This window comes from Odontomachus brunneus, unplaced genomic scaffold (assembly GCF_010583005.1).
Source record: "Odontomachus brunneus isolate Ranch 3 - 2012 unplaced genomic scaffold, Obru_v1 Obru_scaffold_034, whole genome shotgun sequence".
In the NCBI taxonomy this organism is placed as follows: Eukaryota; Metazoa; Arthropoda; class Insecta; order Hymenoptera; family Formicidae; genus Odontomachus; species Odontomachus brunneus.
The window spans coordinates 519,098-537,121 of record NW_022639484.1 but is presented as its reverse complement, the minus strand read 5'-3'; the positions used below and the strand labels follow the sequence as shown (position 1 = coordinate 537,121).

At 41.7% G+C, this 18,024-nt stretch overlaps 3 protein-coding genes and 1 long non-coding RNA gene across 5 annotated transcripts; 2 read left to right on the top strand and 2 right to left on the bottom strand.

Moving 5' to 3' along the window:
- Nucleotides 1–265: 265 nt before the first annotated feature.
- On the bottom strand, nt 266–4,182 carry LOC116843668. Its single transcript, XM_032814286.1, has 4 exons — nt 3,860–4,182; nt 2,386–2,613; nt 1,989–2,196; nt 266–1,879 (listed from the first exon to the last, which is right to left on the bottom strand). Exons 1-4 carry the CDS (start codon nt 3,927–3,929, stop codon nt 1,357–1,359), a joined length of 1,029 nt encoding a protein of 342 aa, XP_032670177.1. The 5' UTR covers nt 3,930–4,182; the 3' UTR covers nt 266–1,356.
- A 3,487-nt stretch (nt 4,183–7,669) lies between these two features.
- LOC116843676 lies at nt 7,670–9,501 on the bottom strand. The gene is made up of 3 exons (XR_004377912.1): nt 9,348–9,501; nt 8,599–8,792; nt 7,670–8,529 (listed from the first exon to the last, which is right to left on the bottom strand). It is a non-coding gene; the product is annotated as an uncharacterized LOC116843676 (long non-coding RNA).
- Nucleotides 8,610–15,103, top strand: LOC116843666 (protein PFC0760c-like). Of its 2 annotated transcripts, none has more exons than XM_032814283.1 (6): nt 8,610–8,747; nt 11,523–11,611; nt 11,944–12,129; nt 12,420–12,509; nt 12,965–13,133; nt 13,296–15,103. In XM_032814283.1, exons 2-6 carry the CDS (start codon nt 11,536–11,538, stop codon nt 14,386–14,388), a joined length of 1,614 nt encoding a protein of 537 aa, XP_032670174.1. In that variant the 5' UTR covers nt 8,610–8,747; nt 11,523–11,535; the 3' UTR covers nt 14,389–15,103. The 2 variants fall into 2 exon arrangements, with proteins under 2 accessions (XP_032670174.1, XP_032670175.1); XM_032814284.1 differs by having other exon boundaries at nt 8,651–8,747; nt 11,511–11,611.
- A 134-nt stretch (nt 15,104–15,237) lies between these two features.
- On the top strand, nt 15,238–17,807 carry LOC116843672. The gene is made up of 4 exons (XM_032814293.1): nt 15,238–15,757; nt 16,193–16,381; nt 16,723–17,010; nt 17,171–17,807. Exons 2-4 carry the CDS (start codon nt 16,306–16,308, stop codon nt 17,527–17,529), a joined length of 723 nt encoding a protein of 240 aa, XP_032670184.1. The 5' UTR covers nt 15,238–15,757; nt 16,193–16,305; the 3' UTR covers nt 17,530–17,807.
- The last annotated feature ends 217 nt before the right edge of the window (nt 17,808–18,024 follow it).

Genomic DNA, 18,024 nt, shown 5'->3' with positions numbered 1-18,024 from the left:
AGAATGTATCAATATCGCTATTAACATCGATACTCGCCCTTAGGGAGTGAAATTGTGTAATGGGCATTCTTCAATACTTGCTCGCGATTTTATAACCTTACTACGAGGGTCTCGTTACTAAAAGGAGTGCTCTCGCCAAAAACAAAGCTTTCAGGTACACATCGAAGCGCGTGATAAGAGAAACGGACGTTGTTCCCTCGCTATGAACATGACATTTAAAATTATATCGTAATAAAGAAGGTGTTGTGAATAAAGGAACACGATCTCCCTTAGACAACTTTTATTCAGCTTTGCGTATCGAGCTATATAAATAACGTGCAATATTACATAGTTTATCCTGGCAGCGTACCGAGAGAAAATTTCGCACACGAGGATCGCGTGCCGTTCTGAATTGACAGGGGAACCCCTCATTAGATTCTTATCTCGCTTCGTGTACTCTAATATTCATCAGGAAACGCCGGAATACAATAAAAAGTTTGTCTCAATCAAGATTACATCACGATGCGGTGACCTGCGCCGGCAAGTCCGTACACTGTGCTCGTGTGAGAGCGTGTATATGAATGTGCGAATGTGTTTATAAGTGGTCTCGGTAAAATCTTTATCACGCTCTAGACAACGTGTACGGTCTGCCGCGAACAAGTGCAAGACTCGCGTTGCCGCGAGTATGTAAACACGAGCGGCGCGAGAGACACCATCGTTGTATTTTCTATTTAGTACACGACTCCCGCAGCAGCGAAAACGAGAAAGAAAAATAAATAAATACGCACGATCGGAAGCGTTCGTTACTTACGCTATCGACATCGAGACGACATCGTCACGATCTATATACCGGCAGGAGAGACACGACGATACCTTGATCTCTCCTCTCTCGTGGAAATAAAACAACCGGATCGTCCGAGTGCAGCTACTACAAATGAAGCTCATTACTTCGCGGCGAAACGTAGAATCCGAGGTACGTTCAGTCAGCATGTTCTGTGAATAATTATCGAGGGATGAGTTTGAATGGGAGGAGGAAAGGAGGGTTAGCGGTACATACACTATCGCGAGAGAGGCGACGATCTCGACCGGTGGAGTGAAATCGAGAGCAAACGTGATCACAATCGCGAGAGATCATACGGACGGAGCTGGGCAGATGTAAGCGGGACGGCCGCGGCATTCAACAGCCGACTCTCGACGTTAGTGCGCGTGTAATCGTGAGAATACAATTAACGAGGCCGTTGTTTTCAGCCTTTGAGCAGCGCCCAGCTCCGCGTGCAATACGTACAAGTGTAGTCTACGTGCGGTCCATCCTAAGCTCTAAGGAAGAGAATCGCCGGCAGTCTGTCGCCGCGCGACCATCAAATCATCCGATCGTTCTCAGATCTCGTTGACGTGCTGGTGAATGTTGTACGCCCTGCCGCCTCTCCTGGACTCCTTCGGCACCACCACCAGGTGCTGCGGCACCGCCGCTTCCGTCTCCAGCCTCTTCTTGGCCTCCTCGGTCGCGTTGTTGCTCCCGACCATCAGATCGCTCGGCCTGGAATACACGAAGGTGGTCTGCATGCCGTTGGACTGGCCGATGGTTGCTGAACCCTTCAGCACGTTGTCCTGGGCGCTGAGCAACTGCTTGAACCGCTCGTCACTCTTCTCTTGGATGTCCAACATGTTCCGGGCGGATCTTGAGGAACCTGACGCACTGGTGTCGGCGCGCTGTTGCTGATCCTGAGGACTGTCCTCTTTGGTTAAGTTCAGTTTCGGATTCAGGCTGAGACCCAGCCACTGCGAGAACAACGCGATACCGTGCTCGGCGCTGGCTGACACTGCAGCGATCAGTTCGTCGGTGTTCAAGGTGTCGTCATCGTCGTCCGAAGGGTCGGCCGATTCCGTCGTCTCTGTGATACTATGGCAGATTTTCGGGAGAAGATAACGAAAAATCTCATATCGATGTTTCTTGTTTTGGTTTCGTGCATTGTTTTCCCGGGTGAAGTAGAGTCGTATAGAGTACTCACGCGGACACCTCGACCTGCCGGACGCCTTGATAGAAGTTGAAGCATCCCATGTGATACGTGGCTTGCGGTGTGCCGAGTAAAGCTGGCTCGATCACCATGCAACCGTCGTAGCCACCGATGTCAGATTGCTTCACTGACGCGAATCTCGCGCAGATTTGCGCCAAATCCGATAAGAGGTTCATGCATGTGGGTTTATTGGCCGCGTTCGCTGCAAAATCACGATCGTCAACGACTGAGAGTTTAATTTGACTGATTTGTGTACCGAAATGAGGCGGATTAAAATTTATGTTGGCAATTTAAAATTGCATATGAAAACAATTCGATGGTAACACTAAACTGTTAGCATATGAATCGAAGGTTTTCTCGTTTTTGATTTTCTGTAGACGTGACTACTTGCCGATCCTTATCGTGGCATTGTGAATCGGGTTGTCGCCGTAGCTCAGATTCAAGGAGACGTTCTGCTCCTTCTGCTTAATGTTGACGCAAGCCGGGCCACCCAGGTCAATCGTAGAGGTCAGGTTGAGATCGACGCAGCACAGGCAGCCGGATGTCTGGCAAAGGCACTTGGACTGCGGCGTGGTCGATCTCGCTTCGACCTCCGGCAAGTCCCACGACAGCAGGGTCTCTATGGACAGGAAACACGTGCGTGTGTGTACGTATGCGTGCATGTGTGCGTGAGCGCGTGTACGAGAGATAAGGGACGAGCGCGGCAGAGAAACTCGGAACAGAGAAATCGGAACGAAACGAAAGTTGCCGATCGAAAGTCAAATGGAAGCCGAATTTCTACGCGTTTCACTGCGCGCTACGTAGATATCTCTTTTGGGCCTTCCTCAGACGCCTGAATGACGAATCAGGCTGTGACATTTGAAGACTTTACGTGTCGTTCATGTGCCACAATGGGCCGAAGGAGCTAACACCTGGACGCTAAGTGTGCCAATGTGGATTTCCATCGGCGGACTTTCTCATTGCGTATTGTCGAGCCGAGTCGTTGAGTGATACTTTTATAAATATTCTTTGAATCTCGTAGACAATTATAGATTTTATGAATCGACGAGAATTATATATTGGTAACAAGAGAACTTAGAACTTTCGAGCAGAAATCGAAAATAAAGTCAAAAGACACGTCTAATTGGACCACTCGCGTTTTCCTAATTTGTTTCCCGGTAATTTTTACATTTCTTTGGAGCAAAATATGTTGATTTGAAATCGCACAAAGTATTTTCTACGTGATTAAGGTAATCTGATAACTCGCGTGTTCAAAATTAACCAGAAGGATCGACGTAGTTGAAAAGTGTGGTGACAAAGGCAACGAAAGATTTTCTTTCGTTAGACATTATAAATTAGAAATACTGGTACCGTGTGAGAAAAGTTCGAAGACAATTTGTATTATTATCTCGGATGACTTAACGGAAATAGTTCTGACATTATTTAAAGTCACTTCATTAATTCGTTAACAAGATAATAATGAATAACACTATCAATGAAACGACAATACAATGTCTTATTATTTAACGTAATATAAATATTCACGAATATGAAGCTTGCGATATATATTTACGAACAAAATGATACAACTTGCTCCGGCATACACGACAACATACGTCAACGCTCTTCTGCTTCTCAAGTGTGTAAAGAAGCAACGGATCGTTCTCTTTTTTCCCCAGTTTTTTGCTTACAGTAGCGATCGTTTAATGAACAATTTCAAACAACAGCGCGGCCGGCCGCGATCGTGTCGTCAGCGAAACACGTGCACCGCGTCGTCCACGCGTTGAAGTCTCCGGTCGCGATTCCGCGAGCACCGTTCGCGCGCCCGAGTCTTCACCAACGCTCTTAACCCCGTTTTTACGCCACAGAACAATCCATCTGCTCACCGAGCAATCCAGCGGACGCGACGACCACCAGCGTGACCATCAGCACCAAGACCGTGGCCTTCACAGCCATGTCGCTGCCCAATTATTCTGTTTGCCCAGGCGCTCCCGCAGAACAGAGAACGATGCTCGATCCCTCGATCGAGCGGCCGGATCGGCGGCGAACGGGCGGATGTACCGGACTAAGACCTCACGAGAGACGTAAATGAAGGATCAACGCGGATGAGGCTGAGCGGAGATCCTGCCTGGCAAGGAAGAAGCTTAAATCTGGGCACGCCGCCGGCCGCGGATGTCGGATCGCCGACCGGTCGGCCGTCGGTACGAAAACAGAGGACAGGATTGGCCAGGGCCGCGGCGACGGTGGGGCACCGCCGGCGTCGGTGTGATTCGACGAGGCGACGCGACGAGGGGGTTAACGGCGGGCAAAGAACCTCATCTGGGTGACCGGGTGACCTCCTTCGTCAGCCTGGTACCACTCGGGGGACCCGCGACGTCGCGACGCGACGCGACGCGTCGCCTCGCGTCGCCTCGTCGTAGGGCTCGCGTGGGGGCAGCAGAAGATAACTGGCTCCTCTTCGGGGATTATAATCCGCTTTGTGGTGTTGAAAGGACTGGGTGATGCGGGGAACGGCTTTTTCAAGGTTTGGAGGGTATTGTGACAGATCCGTGACTTTTTGTCCCTGAAATTGTGGGGACTGAGAGAAAAAAATAGTTGGAATAACTATAATCTCACTATATTTTATAGTTCGTTTTTGTCTCAAACATATATTTATAGTATTTTATAGTATTTTATAGTATTTATATATATTTATAGTTCATCTAAACATGAAGATATAGTAGAATGAACACAGATTTATAGTCACCATCTTATTACTCTATATATATGGTAAAGCACCTTTTGGGAATATAGTTACATGTACCTATATTTGCCAAATATTCCAATTGTATTGACTATATAAAATAGTTAATTTCTCTTACCATTCAATATTTGCCACCTTACCATATTTTTTATTTCAAATAATTATAATTCTTGGTAAAAATTTTACACGGGTCAGTTATACTATACTTATATTGTAAATATTACAAATATTATGGTAACATTTACTATAAAAATTATATTCCTAACTATAATATTTTTACTATGCCATTATAGTTCCAAATATCATACATTTTTCTCTCAGTGCAGGAGGAACGTGTGTCTTTTCGGAGACTCTCTCTCTTTTTCTCCCCGGCAATTGTCACCCTGCATCTTCACGCTCTCGCGCGTGATCCTTCGGCGCGTGAAGCCGAACGATCAATTAAAATGCCTCTGTCACGAATATTCTGTTCTCGTGAGATCGGAACGCGATAAAGGTGTAATTTTTCTAGAACGCCTCGTAAGAGAGCGTCCACTTATCAACGTGCGCGCTTAACAATAGCGTCGAGTACAAATCTCAAGAGATATTGTTAACGCTTCGCCGGAGAGGCGTGTTCTTCATAGTGGTTCGTAACATCGCTAAATGTGCCGCAATCGAGGTTAATTATCGACGTTACCGATTTCTTGCTCTCTAACGCTTGGTTTCCGCACGCGCCTCGTGCCGCGCAAAATTTCCGCGAACGACGGAGCAAGCACTCTCTAACGTCTCTGACGTGTCCAAAAAAAGCTCGCCTTACTTTGCGCGTGAGCGTTTTCTAATGTAATAACACGCTACACATCGTTGGCCTTTTTCTCTCTTCTTTTTCTTTTTTTTTTCGCGGAGGAGAACCTTCTCCTCGCCTTTCACCGTTTGAAGAAAAGTCGAGCCGTCTGTCCGCTCGTAGACCACTGATGCGAGATCACTTACGATTCCGAGCTATTGATTACACTGTCTTTTTCTTTCTTTCTCTCTCTCTCTCTCTTTCTCTCTCTGAACGAGCGTGGGCGCGGTTAACGCGTGACTACGAAGCAAGGAAACGACGTGAAATGTGTGCTGACATGATCACGTCGCAATGGGGAATTGGGTGAAAAGACATTTCTCTAGATTCCTCGCTAGGAGAAACCTAACTTGTTGCGATAACAAAGCCGTAGATCCATCTATTTGTTCGCGCAAACCTACCTCGAAGGACAGACACGTTTGAGACCTGTCGGATTTGCGTAGACCGGGAGTAGGCCAGATCTCGAGGGAAGTCTCGTAATCTCTTCGAAATAAATCGTGCTAAAAATCGTGCTTTCTCCCGGGTTATATAATTACGTCGGAAGAAGTGATCAGAGAGGCAACCCAGTTGCAATTCGTCCCGTCATCGATCATCGTCGGACAGTCTCGGTTAGATAATTACGCCCGGCAAATGAGCGTCCGCCGTTAGCCTCGCGAAACGCCAGTGTCACGGCCGCGCGACTCTCCACCTTAATCGCACCTATCGGTTTTAATCGTGACGAAGTGCGGCCACTTCGTGTCGGGAGATCGCCCGTTTCTTTTTCTTTTCGCGGCGGAAGGAATGCGAGGCGCAGCATTCGCGAACTGCCATTATCCCACGACGTTACGTAAAAACTTGTTTGCCCCCCGCCCGATCGAGAGATGGCCCACATATCCCCGGGTCGCTCGTATCGTTCGTCAACTTAGGAAATCCCCGAAGATCGTGTTATTATTGGTGAACGAGAGCCCGGGTAGCGATGGGATCAATTCGACGCTCTTCGTTTGTTTCGGCGTGATTCAGTCGTCGACGGGACCTCGCGCGTTTTATTAGCTCTTCAAACGTCGTCAAGCTCTCCCGAGCGAATCCTTGGCAATTTTTTTCGATTAAGCAATTGTGCTGCACGCTCGTGAGTGTTTATTTTCGATACGTCAAACACAACATGAACGAAATGTTCACTGAATATCCGAATGCCTGAAAATGTTGGAACGCATTTTCGCACGCTTGTATATTTTATGCACTTTGTGCGTCTTGAACGGAATGTTTCGAACTCTTTTATATTTTTGTTCCAGACCATTTATGTTGGGCGATTTTTGTTGGAAAATTTTGACATTACTCGCGACAGACTTGGTGCCATCGCTGTCGAGTCATGGCCATGATATCGGATATCGGGGAGCGAACGAACAAATATTAACCAAGGTGAACCACTCCTGATGGCAACTACTTTCTTCGACCCACTAACCAGAGAAAGGCCCCTCCTTAACCGCCAAAACACGATTCCGTGGATCGCACCGAGAGTTCCACGAGGCCGGGCTGAGTCGGACGAACGAACGAACGAACATCTGCATTAATTCCGTGCTGCACTCGCTCGTCGCTCGCCGCGTTCCGGATATTTTTCCTCTTTCTTCTCTCGGACAAGACGAAACTCCCGCGGAGACTGGACGCGCACGAAAGTGGGTCTTCGGTTAGAATTTGTGTCGCGAACCGTGGCATTCGCGCTTCGCACGGAGTTTATGGACGCGTCGTCGCCGGCTGTTCGCGCCACTGCCGCGGGGAAATCGGAAGAATGTTCCGGGAAAATTCTAATAAGACGACTCGGTCGACAACGTTGGACTTCCGCAGGTTTAGAGTCAAGTGTCGTTCGCAATTTCTTACGTTAACTTTGACGGTTTCATCACGGCGGATGATGTACGGTATTCTTGTAATACAACGGTAATAAAGGAAAGATTCTAATATATCATCGTACCTGTCCCTAATTTTATTTTAATAATAGCGCCACCATCTGTTACGAGACTGACAATTGAGGCTCACGATAATATCATGCTAAGCCTGAAAGGCAAAATCATGCGCGTTGGACTGTTAAGTGGTACATATACTACAGAAAATTCTACTTTTTTGAAGAATATAATATTGAGAAGAAGGTTTAATAATTACAAAGGAAAGTACCAAGTGACATCACCGAGTTACAGCCTTTTTATTGATTTGCATAGAGTTACAGAACCTGTTCAAGTGTTCTGAACATATCACAAAGAGATTCAAATGATTAGCAAGAACGCTATGAAATTTGCTTGTGTGGTAATGTGGGTGTCGAAGCAATCGGCACGTTCGACGCGAATGAGGAACGGATGTCACTTGCGTTGATTGTCGATGCATCGCGAGTCACCTGCGCGATATGGTTTCATCGATAGAAAATCAGGTCTCACACGCACACACATTGTTATAGAAGAGCAAGCGCAAATTATACTAATTAGATAGCTCCCTCCTCTCGGCAAGAAAAGAGGATATCGGGAGAAAATACCCCGGAAAATTTTGAAGTACTCTCACATTGTTTTCTCAAACATTCACCTCTATATTTCCCGAAAAATCTGGGAGAATATCCTGTATGTTAGAGATTATTTCAAAGCGACCAAAGTCAAAACGAGTTCCGATAAGCGCGCCGCGAAGACCATCGCGTCGCTAAAGTGGCCTGTCGCTTTTTCTGCCGGAATCCGGACGCATTTAACGATCGACGGAAGTTACCGCGACATGACGTTTCATCTCTCCCGATATTTTCGTGCGAGCTGAATCAGCCCGGAACCCTCTTCATTCATCCGCGCGCACCGCATTAACCTCTGTGTTACCGGTTTGCGGAGAGATGGAAAGGTGTTGACCGCTTTCGTCGTCGGAACGACGACGTCGTCGTCGTCGTCGTCGTAGCGCCCGTCGTCGTTGTCGTCGTCATCGTCGTCGCACGAAGGACACGGATGATCGGTGATAGTGTGCGACGATTGGTGCCGGCAGCACCGAGTCCTCCTCTGATTTACCTAGAGCGCATTAGAATGTTTAATAATCCTAGCAGCGGCCTGGCGGCAGGTGGTGGTGGCCTGACCGACTTTTAAAGAAACCTTGGGGGGAGTTGGGCGGCATCTTCAGTTGGACATTGGCCTCCGTAAGACGAAGAGTCGGGAAAAAGAGCCGTAGGGTGCGACAGGAGAGGACGAGCACGGGCTTCCTCCTCGGATTTCTTCTCAACGACCCACAGGTAGGCAGAGTTGCGCACAATTTGCCCGTTCGAGGCCCGGGAAACCTGGAAAACGTGCCACGTTTGAGCGGAAGGTTCCTATAGTCTACGCGAGTAACTCAGTTTCTTCGAGTACTTAACAACGCAATTCAGTTTCTAACTGCGTTTAGCAGAGTTTCTGAGAAGATGCGCTCGACAAATGAGACAGAGGTTATTTAAGAAAGACGCGGTATCCTCTATATAAATAATAGAATCGCTACGTGAGTATCTTCCATCTTCCTTATACATTACGCAAAGCTGACGGAAGTTGCGTTTGATACTGGGAGGATCATATTCGACGCACGAATGTAGAAAAATTGAACGTTGGCACACCGAAAATCGAATGTGAAATCTTACATCTGATTCAAAATCTAAATCTAATACTCACTACACATATAAATAAGTCGCGCACATATTACTTATTAAACTTATTATTTATTACTTATTAAATCGCGCATTTACTTGTATATTAGTTATCGTGCGAATTGACTAATTAGATTAATTAACCGGAGTGTCACACCGAGTTTCAGAGAGTATCCGATAGATCGCATAGGCGCTGAGTCAATTTTCCGCACTAATCACCTCAGCTATTCATTCATGTGTTCTTTCGATCGCTCGTCGTCGAGAGCAATGTGTGGAAGTGTCGTTCTGACCGTATCCAGCAATCCTTGACCGTGTGTAACGCGTTTTATAACGGTGACACGAGCGTCTCGCCATACAGGCACACGTCTGTTCGATCGTGCTACTAAAGTCCGCCATCGTCTCGAGCAGCACCTCTCCGACGCCTTTGACCGTGACCGGGATTTAGGTCAACCGGTCGTGAAGAGCTCGCGTCTGAAACCGGAAGAGAATTCGTTTCCCTTCGTCTCGGTGGAAATAAGTAACCTTGTTGAGACGAGGAAACCAGTTGTCGTGGTCAGTAGGTTTTTCAGCAAGTTGAACAAATTCGTGGTCGAATTTATAGCACATCTGCGAGCGTTTCATAGACGCAATATAATATTGTTTTGTTTAAACGACCCAGAATTACAGAAATCATTTATTCTTTTTTCAGAGATCAAATATATGTATATATTTGATCTGTGATATATATTTTTTTAAGTATAATCGACTACTGCACGCATTGTTCGAAAAATTGATGATTAAAAAATATTCGGAGATTTTAGAAAATATTTTGTATGGTAGCAGAGTATATTGTAAATAACTTGTTTGTTTTATATGTCTCTAAGAAGAACATAAAATTCTACGTTTGAGATAGACGTTTATGAATCAGAGGATAGAGAGGTTGAACATTACTGCTCTATCTCGTCGACTGACGAGCGGAACGAGTGTCTATTGTCTACCGACAATAAATACAGAATAATTATCGGTGGATAGAAAAAAGAGGCAGTTCTGATGGAAGAACACGTTCAATGAACTTTTTTAATGCGCATTTTGCGTGTCAAGTTAAATGCATTCCGCATAAAATTGAAGAGCGCAGTCTCAAAAGCCATTCAGTGTACGAAATGAGCTTTCGCGAAAATTCCAGTGTTTGAATGTAAATTAAATAAATTAAGATATTACATTGTTTTAAAAAACCGTTGCATTTTTTAAGTATTTGGATATATGGAGTGAAGGTACATTTTTAGAATCGTATCTTTGCACTTTACTTATTTCAAAATTGTATTAATGTGAATAGTTTAACGTATTCGACTATTCAAATACTATTCGAATATTTTATTTATTAATTAGTATTTTAATTTATTAATTAGTGGCTATTCAACTTTATTAATAAAAAAACTCTAAAGTGTTAATAAAAAAAAAAAAATTAAAGATGTATTGATTAAATTAATGCTATAAAGTATCTATTAGAAGATTATAAATCTCAGACATTATTAATAATACAATAAAATAATTTATCGGCTGTAGTGACAAATTAGTCATAAAATGTGAAAATGACATTTCTTGGTGATTTCAATATAAACTGATCGATAACAATCGCATTCGATTAATATTATCGTATTTTTTAGCGAATTCCAAGACTATTTTTCTTCTTGCAAAATGTTATCCGAGGTTTAGTTGCTGAGCTATAAAGATGAATAGTTAGCCTCTCATAGGCCAAATACGGAAAGTAAGCAGGAGCGATCTTAATTTGAAAACTTTCAATGCACGATTAATGCTTAGTTTTTCTCGTGCTTATTTTTAAAGTTTTTCATATTTGTAAAGTTTATATTGCACTTAGGACAAGTTCGCTTGCACGAACGCAATCAACTATTTCACCCTTACACGTTATGTTATAATAATTTTTAACTAAGTTAAAATAATTTATTTGCTATTGTGCACAATCACATTGAAAATTTTCAAAGATATATAAATGTTGTCAGATGTGTATTGCCCAATGTCTGACGGTGAATTATGTCGCTCCTGCTTACTTTCCGTATTTCGTCTGTGAGAGGCTAACTATTTATTTTTATAGCTCAGCAACTAAGTTTCGGATAACATTTTACGAGAGGAAAAATAGAATTCGCTCAAAAATACGATAATATTAAGTAATTAACAATCGAATGCGATTGTTTCCGATCACTCAATATCTTGCGCGACTTATAATGTTTGCTTTGGCACGTACGTTCTAAATTCGTGTTCTACAACACTGACGTGTGACTTTTTCTTACACGTTCCATGTCCTTTATTGGAATTAACTCAAAAGAAGCTATAATGAGACTGAAACGTGCGTGCCGTCACATACTAAACGATCGTTTACCATCTTAGCATTGTTTCTAGAACACCCGGAAGGATGCGACTGTCGACGATTTTCGAGTTATTGCTGATCCTTTTGTTGGTGGCCTTCGCGGCGTACGGTCGAGTGATCGGTAAGAAGGAGAATAAATAAAAAAGAAATAATAACGATACAATTGAACTGAATTAGTAATTCTTAATGGAATTTTTAACGATATAATTGAACTGGATTAGTAATTCTTAATGGAACAATTTTCAATGGAATTATATTTTGAACTAAACTCGATCTCATGTGTGCATGCGAGAAAATGGTTTTGTAACTCGGAAGAATTTCGCCAGTTGCAAGAGAGTTAAAAACATATTAATCTTTTAAATATTTCGTATTCTAAAATAAATCGCAGCAATCCGATAGAACATTATAAAACTTCTATATTGTTTTTATTGAAATCGTAACAATTATTTCCAGATCGCGATGAAGTGGCACATCGTGTGATACGCGCCGCGGATAACTCGAAGCAGAGCGACATGAGCCTGTCGACAATGTCGCTGAAACAGGCGACCGATAGTGTGAATCGATATTGCACCTGCAACGAGAACATTTGCAACTGCTGTCGGGACTTTCACATACCGGTTGTGCAGCTGAAAGGACCGGGTAATTATCGCGCAATGCAATTGTACACGAAAAATGAAAGTGCAGTGATGAACGATGACAGAATGCGTTTGTTTTATCCGCCTATCTTGTTATCCTTTGCTATATCTGTCGTATTTATTTCGTATTTGTTATATGTCTTATATAAATTGTTAGATAAATTGTATACATTTGATGTATAATACTGTAGAATTTTTACATGCGGAGATATATTAATGAAGCGATATTCTGAAAGATATTGTGTGATTTTCTCTTTGCAATTAGCAATGATGTCCTCGTATTTGGAATTCTAGGTTGCGCCTCGTTGCAATATCTACAGGGTGACAATTTAGCGATGCAGCTGAGCTTCGGCGACAACATATTAACGAGCACGATGGTTAACGGTAAGCACACTCAGTAACGGTAACGATTAACAGTTATTTCCTTGCCACTTTCACCGATTAACTCGTTATGTTATAATCGACATTTCTTATAAATTATTTATTACAGAATTCTATGTGTAGATTTAATTGAGTAATAATTATAAAGTAATATTTTCAATGAAACTATTATCTTATAGTTTATGTAAAATATTATATAGACAGATTACAGTTATCATGAACGGATTATGGTGTCTCTTAGAGTGGTTGACGACTTTGACTTGATAAAACGCAAAATTTATTCTGAATATTAATTATTGCAACAGATAATATATGCATAAGATACTTTGAATAATACATTCGCATCGTAAAGTATCTTATTCCATTTCATAAAATTTACTACGAATTTTTAAGCACTTTAACAACTTTTTCAAATAATCACGAGCATTTTGTTATGCAATGAATCTTGTGAATTTCAGGAAAGAGTCCGAGGCCTGTGTGCGTGCCGTTACCTGGCGGTTTTACTAAATTTTGTGGTAGAATTTATTCCATCCAACGTGACGCAAAGAATCACTTTAAAGCTTGCCTCGGTCTAGAACTGCAGTCGGCTACTGAATTGGAAGCTAGCCTACGTGTCAGTTGCTTCAGGTATTTATTGATTAAATATAACAAAAATCATCTAATTTTACATCATATTCTCTTAGTTTATATCAATTAATATTAATTATCGCAAACTGCAGAAACTTAATATTAAAAATATTTGTTAACATATTATTTAGTGGTTGTACCACGTTCTACCTTGAATTCCAGATTCGGCCCGGACGGTCTGAAGCTTCGACCAGCCGAACCACTTCCCGTTGTCGAGGCGGAATCCACCGAGGAAGATGAAGATGATGATTTTTTCGGTTTCGGTTCGGATGATGATGAGGACGATGACGACGAGGATGATGAGGACGACAGACCTTCTTTAAATTCTGTTCCGGATGCCTCAGGAATTGACGACGCCCAGGATGCAGACGATGAGGACGACGACGATGATCTGTTGGGCTTAGGCACTCTGTTGGACATCTTCACCGGTGACGACGATGCCACGACAAAGAGACCCAGACCTACTACTGTGGCGCCGTTATTGCAATTCACTATACCGATTCTAACGAGGCCAACGACTCCCGCACCATTGGAGGACTATGAACTGTCCACTAGCGGCAATAATGTGTCAGTGGAACCGAATAATGACGAAAACAGCACTCAGGAACCCGTCAAGCTCGACGAAGAAGAGGAGACGGAATCCGTCGACAACAACAACGAAGACATCATCGAAGAGAATCAAGAGGAGGAAGTCACTGAAGCCTCTAACAAAATCGTGTTCTACGCGAAACCTGACAAAGGGGAACAACCCCCTAACAAAGTAAAGAAAGGCGTCGTCGGGGACAAGAAGAAACCCACAGTGACATCAACGAGCATTAATGCTATTGATGAGCCTGAGAAGCCGTCAAAGAAACCCATTAAGGACGAGGACGAAAATGAAGACGACGATGACGACGACGAGGATGCCATTTTGGATGACGATGACGAAGACGACGACGAAGTTCTCGACGACGACTATGATAAGGATGACGAAGATGAAGACGAAGATGACGAAGACAAGTTGGACGATGAGAAGTTCGACGACGATGAAGATGAGAAAGCGGAGGATTTCGACGATTTGGATGACGAGGATGATGAAGAGGACGAAGCCATGTTGACTGCTATTATGGGTACCGGAAAAAACAAAAAGAACAACAAAGGTGACACGATAAACAAGCCTAATGTCGACGAGGATGATTACGGTCTTGGTCTGGGATTCTTGGCCAGGAAGAGGCATCCCGAAGGAAATCGTCAGAGCAAGATCACGAGGCTTTGAGAAATGTATAGACCTGTGCTCCAGTCAGTAGGATAAGTGGAAGTCGAGGAAATCGAGAGTAGTCGTCTTCTTGTCTGGTCGCGGATCTACTCGTCCCGACGAAACCCGAAGAGTCCCGTTGGGTAAACGAAGTGCTCATTTGAGAATACGGTGGATATCGATGTAATTGTGTGACAGTGTGATGTATCTTTTTAACGATAAAATTGCGAGAGCTTTCGCCTCTCGATAATTGCGTGATGAATAGTCATGATACCTTAATTATTTGTAAACGGACACTTGTAATTTTGCAATGATTACCGATTTATTTATTTACTTATGATGGTTGTTGATTTTGTCGTTAAAAAATAAGCAGTTTTCTGTTTTACGATTACGTTATCATTTTTTAAGTGGTTAATTGCTTATTTATTGGATATTGTGGAGACTGACGCAAGATTTAACAGACTTGGAGGAATACCTTTAGGCGAAAGAAAGTAGCTTAAATAAGATCGCGCGACAGCAAGATTTTTATGTAAACGTCAGGATTCGTTCGTTGAGGATTGCTATTTGCGAGGAAGACTTGTACATGAATTGTTCGTGACCTCAGCCATAATAAATTGTTCGATTAGTTTAACGTTATTTATTAAGAGCAAATGAATATTTATGATTTATGTACGTATTTAAGTTATTTATTGACGTTGTAATTAAGCAAACTGAATAAATGTAACTTATGCTATTACTTGCCTCTTAGATCTGTTGCACTCACTTCAATTATTTCTAAATTTTTAGTATAATGTCACTGAGATTGTTCAAGATTATATTTTATTTTTCATTCTTTCGTTAAATTTTGTTCGGTTTACATTATGTACTTAATTTAAAGCAACCGTTCTGCTCCAGTAGACAATTTTCGAGCGAGATATCTCGCAAAGCAAGCGAGATTCAAAGCGCAAACATGCTCGGCGATTACGCGTATCTCGAGCGCTTACATTGTTGTATTCCGCATTAAAGAATTAACGCAAGATCTCACGCATTGTCACGCATACATCTGTGTTCAACACTCATTTGCTCATATTTGATTAACTTTTTCGCAATGGCTCATATTTTGCTCATATTTGGTTAACTCTTTCGCAATGGTTCTAACACAGATGCGTAGAACTAATATGTGTGAGCATATATGTGGGAGCCTTGGTCTCTGCTGCGAAAAGAAAGCCAGTCGGCCGAAAAGTACGGAGTCAGTCGAAACGTTTTCGCGAGCGAAATATAAGTCTTTGCATTAATAAACCGTTACTCTAAAATTAAACCACGATCACTCATTGGTCGTTCGATCTTCGAGTGCTGTGTCCAGCGGAACTGGTATTACAGTGGATGAACCCGCATGCATTCCTTCGCAAAGGTACTAACCAATTCATTCATGAACAGAGACGAATTGTTGAATGTAACACTTAAATGAACATGAACTTAAATCAAAATCTTTAAGTGACATTAATGAACTTAAATCAATTTCTTAACACTTAAATAAACTTAAATCAATTTCTTAACATTTAAATGAACTTAAATCAATTTCTTGGTAATTAAAGAATTATTGTGCTACGCACGCATATATATATATATATATATATATATATATATATATATATATATATTATTATTATGTTATTTTGTTACGTTAGTTAAAAATGTGACATTATTCTTGTAATATTTTGACTCTAATGAATTTTAATCAGATCGCACAAAGCTTACGATGTTTCTGTCTTCGTTTGCGTCTGGGTCGCGAAACATCACTTAATCGCGGCCATCTAAAATCGAGCATGCTGATCTTGCTTTCTAGGGAAAGTTTATGCATAATTAATGAATGGGACGCCTCACTTGCTTGGTCCAACGTGCGCCCAATTTCAGTCTGCCGTGGGCAGCGAAGCGTGAGTGTTGTTTGATCAGATCGTCATGCTATCCAGATGGCTTTGCGCACTTCTCTTGATCCTAACGATTCAAGACATTATTGCGAACACTGACTATATCGGTGAGGAAGATATTATATAAAATATAATCGTGTTTTTGCGATTAACATATTGATTTTTTTAAAATCCGCATAAAAACAAAAATTTATAGCATGAAAATTATCACTTGCTAATAAAGAATATTAGAAGAAACTTTTGTTTGGTAAAACTTCTATTTATTGCGAATAAATAGAACGATTATAACAGAAAATTATAACATAGTATCATTTTATTAGTGAGACAATATAAGCAATTATATTATAACAAAGGGATAAATATTAGTGTACTAAAATAACGTATATTTACTCACAGATTTGTAAATTGTTAGAGCACAAATGTGTCTAACGGTGTTTTTTCTTTTCAGATGTAGCCAAATACAACATGGTGTATTATAATCTGACCACACGACTAGGACTGAGAGCTGAACTGGAAGAAACTAGTCGACATCCTCTATTTAACCCCAAGATCTCTTTCCGTGGTTTGGGATGCAACTGCCAGAGCCTCACTTGCAGCTGTTGTGCCGGTATCAACATGACTGCTATCAACTTTGATCATCGTGTCTGCACCAATTTCACCTATGACCCCAACGAGTTTGCCATCAAGCTCGCAGTCATAATGAACGAGAACGTGGTTTATACAAACTCTTTGTCCGGTGAGCAATTTTGATCGAAATATTTTTTCTGCTAATCTAAAATAATTTATTCTGTACTGAGAAAAATACAATAACGCAATCTTTTTATATTTCTAAATATGTAAACGATGAATTTTTAAATCGGTTAGATCGTATTGTAACTTAATTAATTGATTTGTAGCCAAAAATCCGCCACCTCTCTGCATGCCCTTTGCTTACATTCCAATGGTAAACTTCTGTGTACGCTTCTTCGACATCTACACGCCCAGCAGCAATTTGCACGCATGTATCGACTTTGAGACACGCGTGCTGAAGTGGCCAATTTTGATCTTGCACTTCGATTGTTTACAAATCGGACTGGATGGTGTTTCTTGGGTAAAACCAGAAGGCGATAGCAGTGCTCTTCAAGTTCAGATGGCAGCGACCGAGCCCGAAGTATACGACGACGTAGACTTTGAGCAAGATCCTGTATTTCCGAACAATCAGACTTCCGTCTTGACTCCTGAAGAGGAGAACAATATCGGTCAATTAAAGCTGTGATTTTTACGTAATCGCATAATTATATGTGCGTTGTAATGTTATTATTATAATGACCTCGTTTAATTAATTTGTTATTTATTATATTTAAGTGCAACGTGTTGTATGCATATAATTATAAGAACGAAGTTAGAATGTGTACGCATATTGTATAAGAATAATCCATTTAGACTATTATGTAGATCCAAAATATTATGTAGATCATATCCGATGCATATAAAAACTTATACTAAATTTATACTAAATTAGCGTATTATTCTCTTCAACTATATTATATTGTATATCTGTCATTAATATATTGTATATTTATCATTAAGTGTCGCTTTTGTTTTCATTTTTTTGATAGACTATTTTGAAAACCTTTATATTAACAATATTTATCAGTAACAAACGTATTAATTATTCTCTTTTTTCTCAATTAACGTTTTCTTCTTAATTAATGATAAAACCGAATTTGACGCGTTTAAGATCAGCGCGTATATTTTTAACCCTTTCAGG

Excerpts from the sequence above, each read along its gene's own strand:
- LOC116843672 (XM_032814293.1), top strand. The coding sequence starts at position 16,306 with ATGCTATCCAGATGGCTTTGCGCACTTCTCTTGATCCTAACGATTCAA. Across the intron at positions 16,382-16,722 it reads TGCGAACACTGACTATATCG|ATGTAGCCAAATACAACATG; the intron begins GTGAGGAAGATA and ends TTTTCTTTTCAG. Across the intron at positions 17,011-17,170 it reads TTATACAAACTCTTTGTCCG|CCAAAAATCCGCCACCTCTC; the intron begins GTGAGCAATTTT and ends ATTGATTTGTAG.
- LOC116843668 (XM_032814286.1), bottom strand. The coding sequence starts at position 3,929 with ATGGCTGTGAAGGCCACGGTCTTGGTGCTGATGGTCACGCTGGTGGTC. Across the intron at positions 2,614-3,859 it reads CGCGTCCGCTGGATTGCTCG|AGACCCTGCTGTCGTGGGAC; the intron begins GTGAGCAGATGG and ends TCCTGTCCATAG. Across the intron at positions 2,197-2,385 it reads CAATGCCACGATAAGGATCG|CGAACGCGGCCAATAAACCC; the intron begins GCAAGTAGTCAC and ends GTGATTTTGCAG.
- LOC116843666 (XM_032814283.1), top strand. The coding sequence starts at position 11,536 with ATGCGACTGTCGACGATTTTCGAGTTATTGCTGATCCTTTTGTTGGTG. Across the intron at positions 11,612-11,943 it reads GGCGTACGGTCGAGTGATCG|ATCGCGATGAAGTGGCACAT; the intron begins GTAAGAAGGAGA and ends AATTATTTCCAG. Across the intron at positions 13,134-13,295 it reads CTACGTGTCAGTTGCTTCAG|ATTCGGCCCGGACGGTCTGA; the intron begins GTATTTATTGAT and ends CTTGAATTCCAG.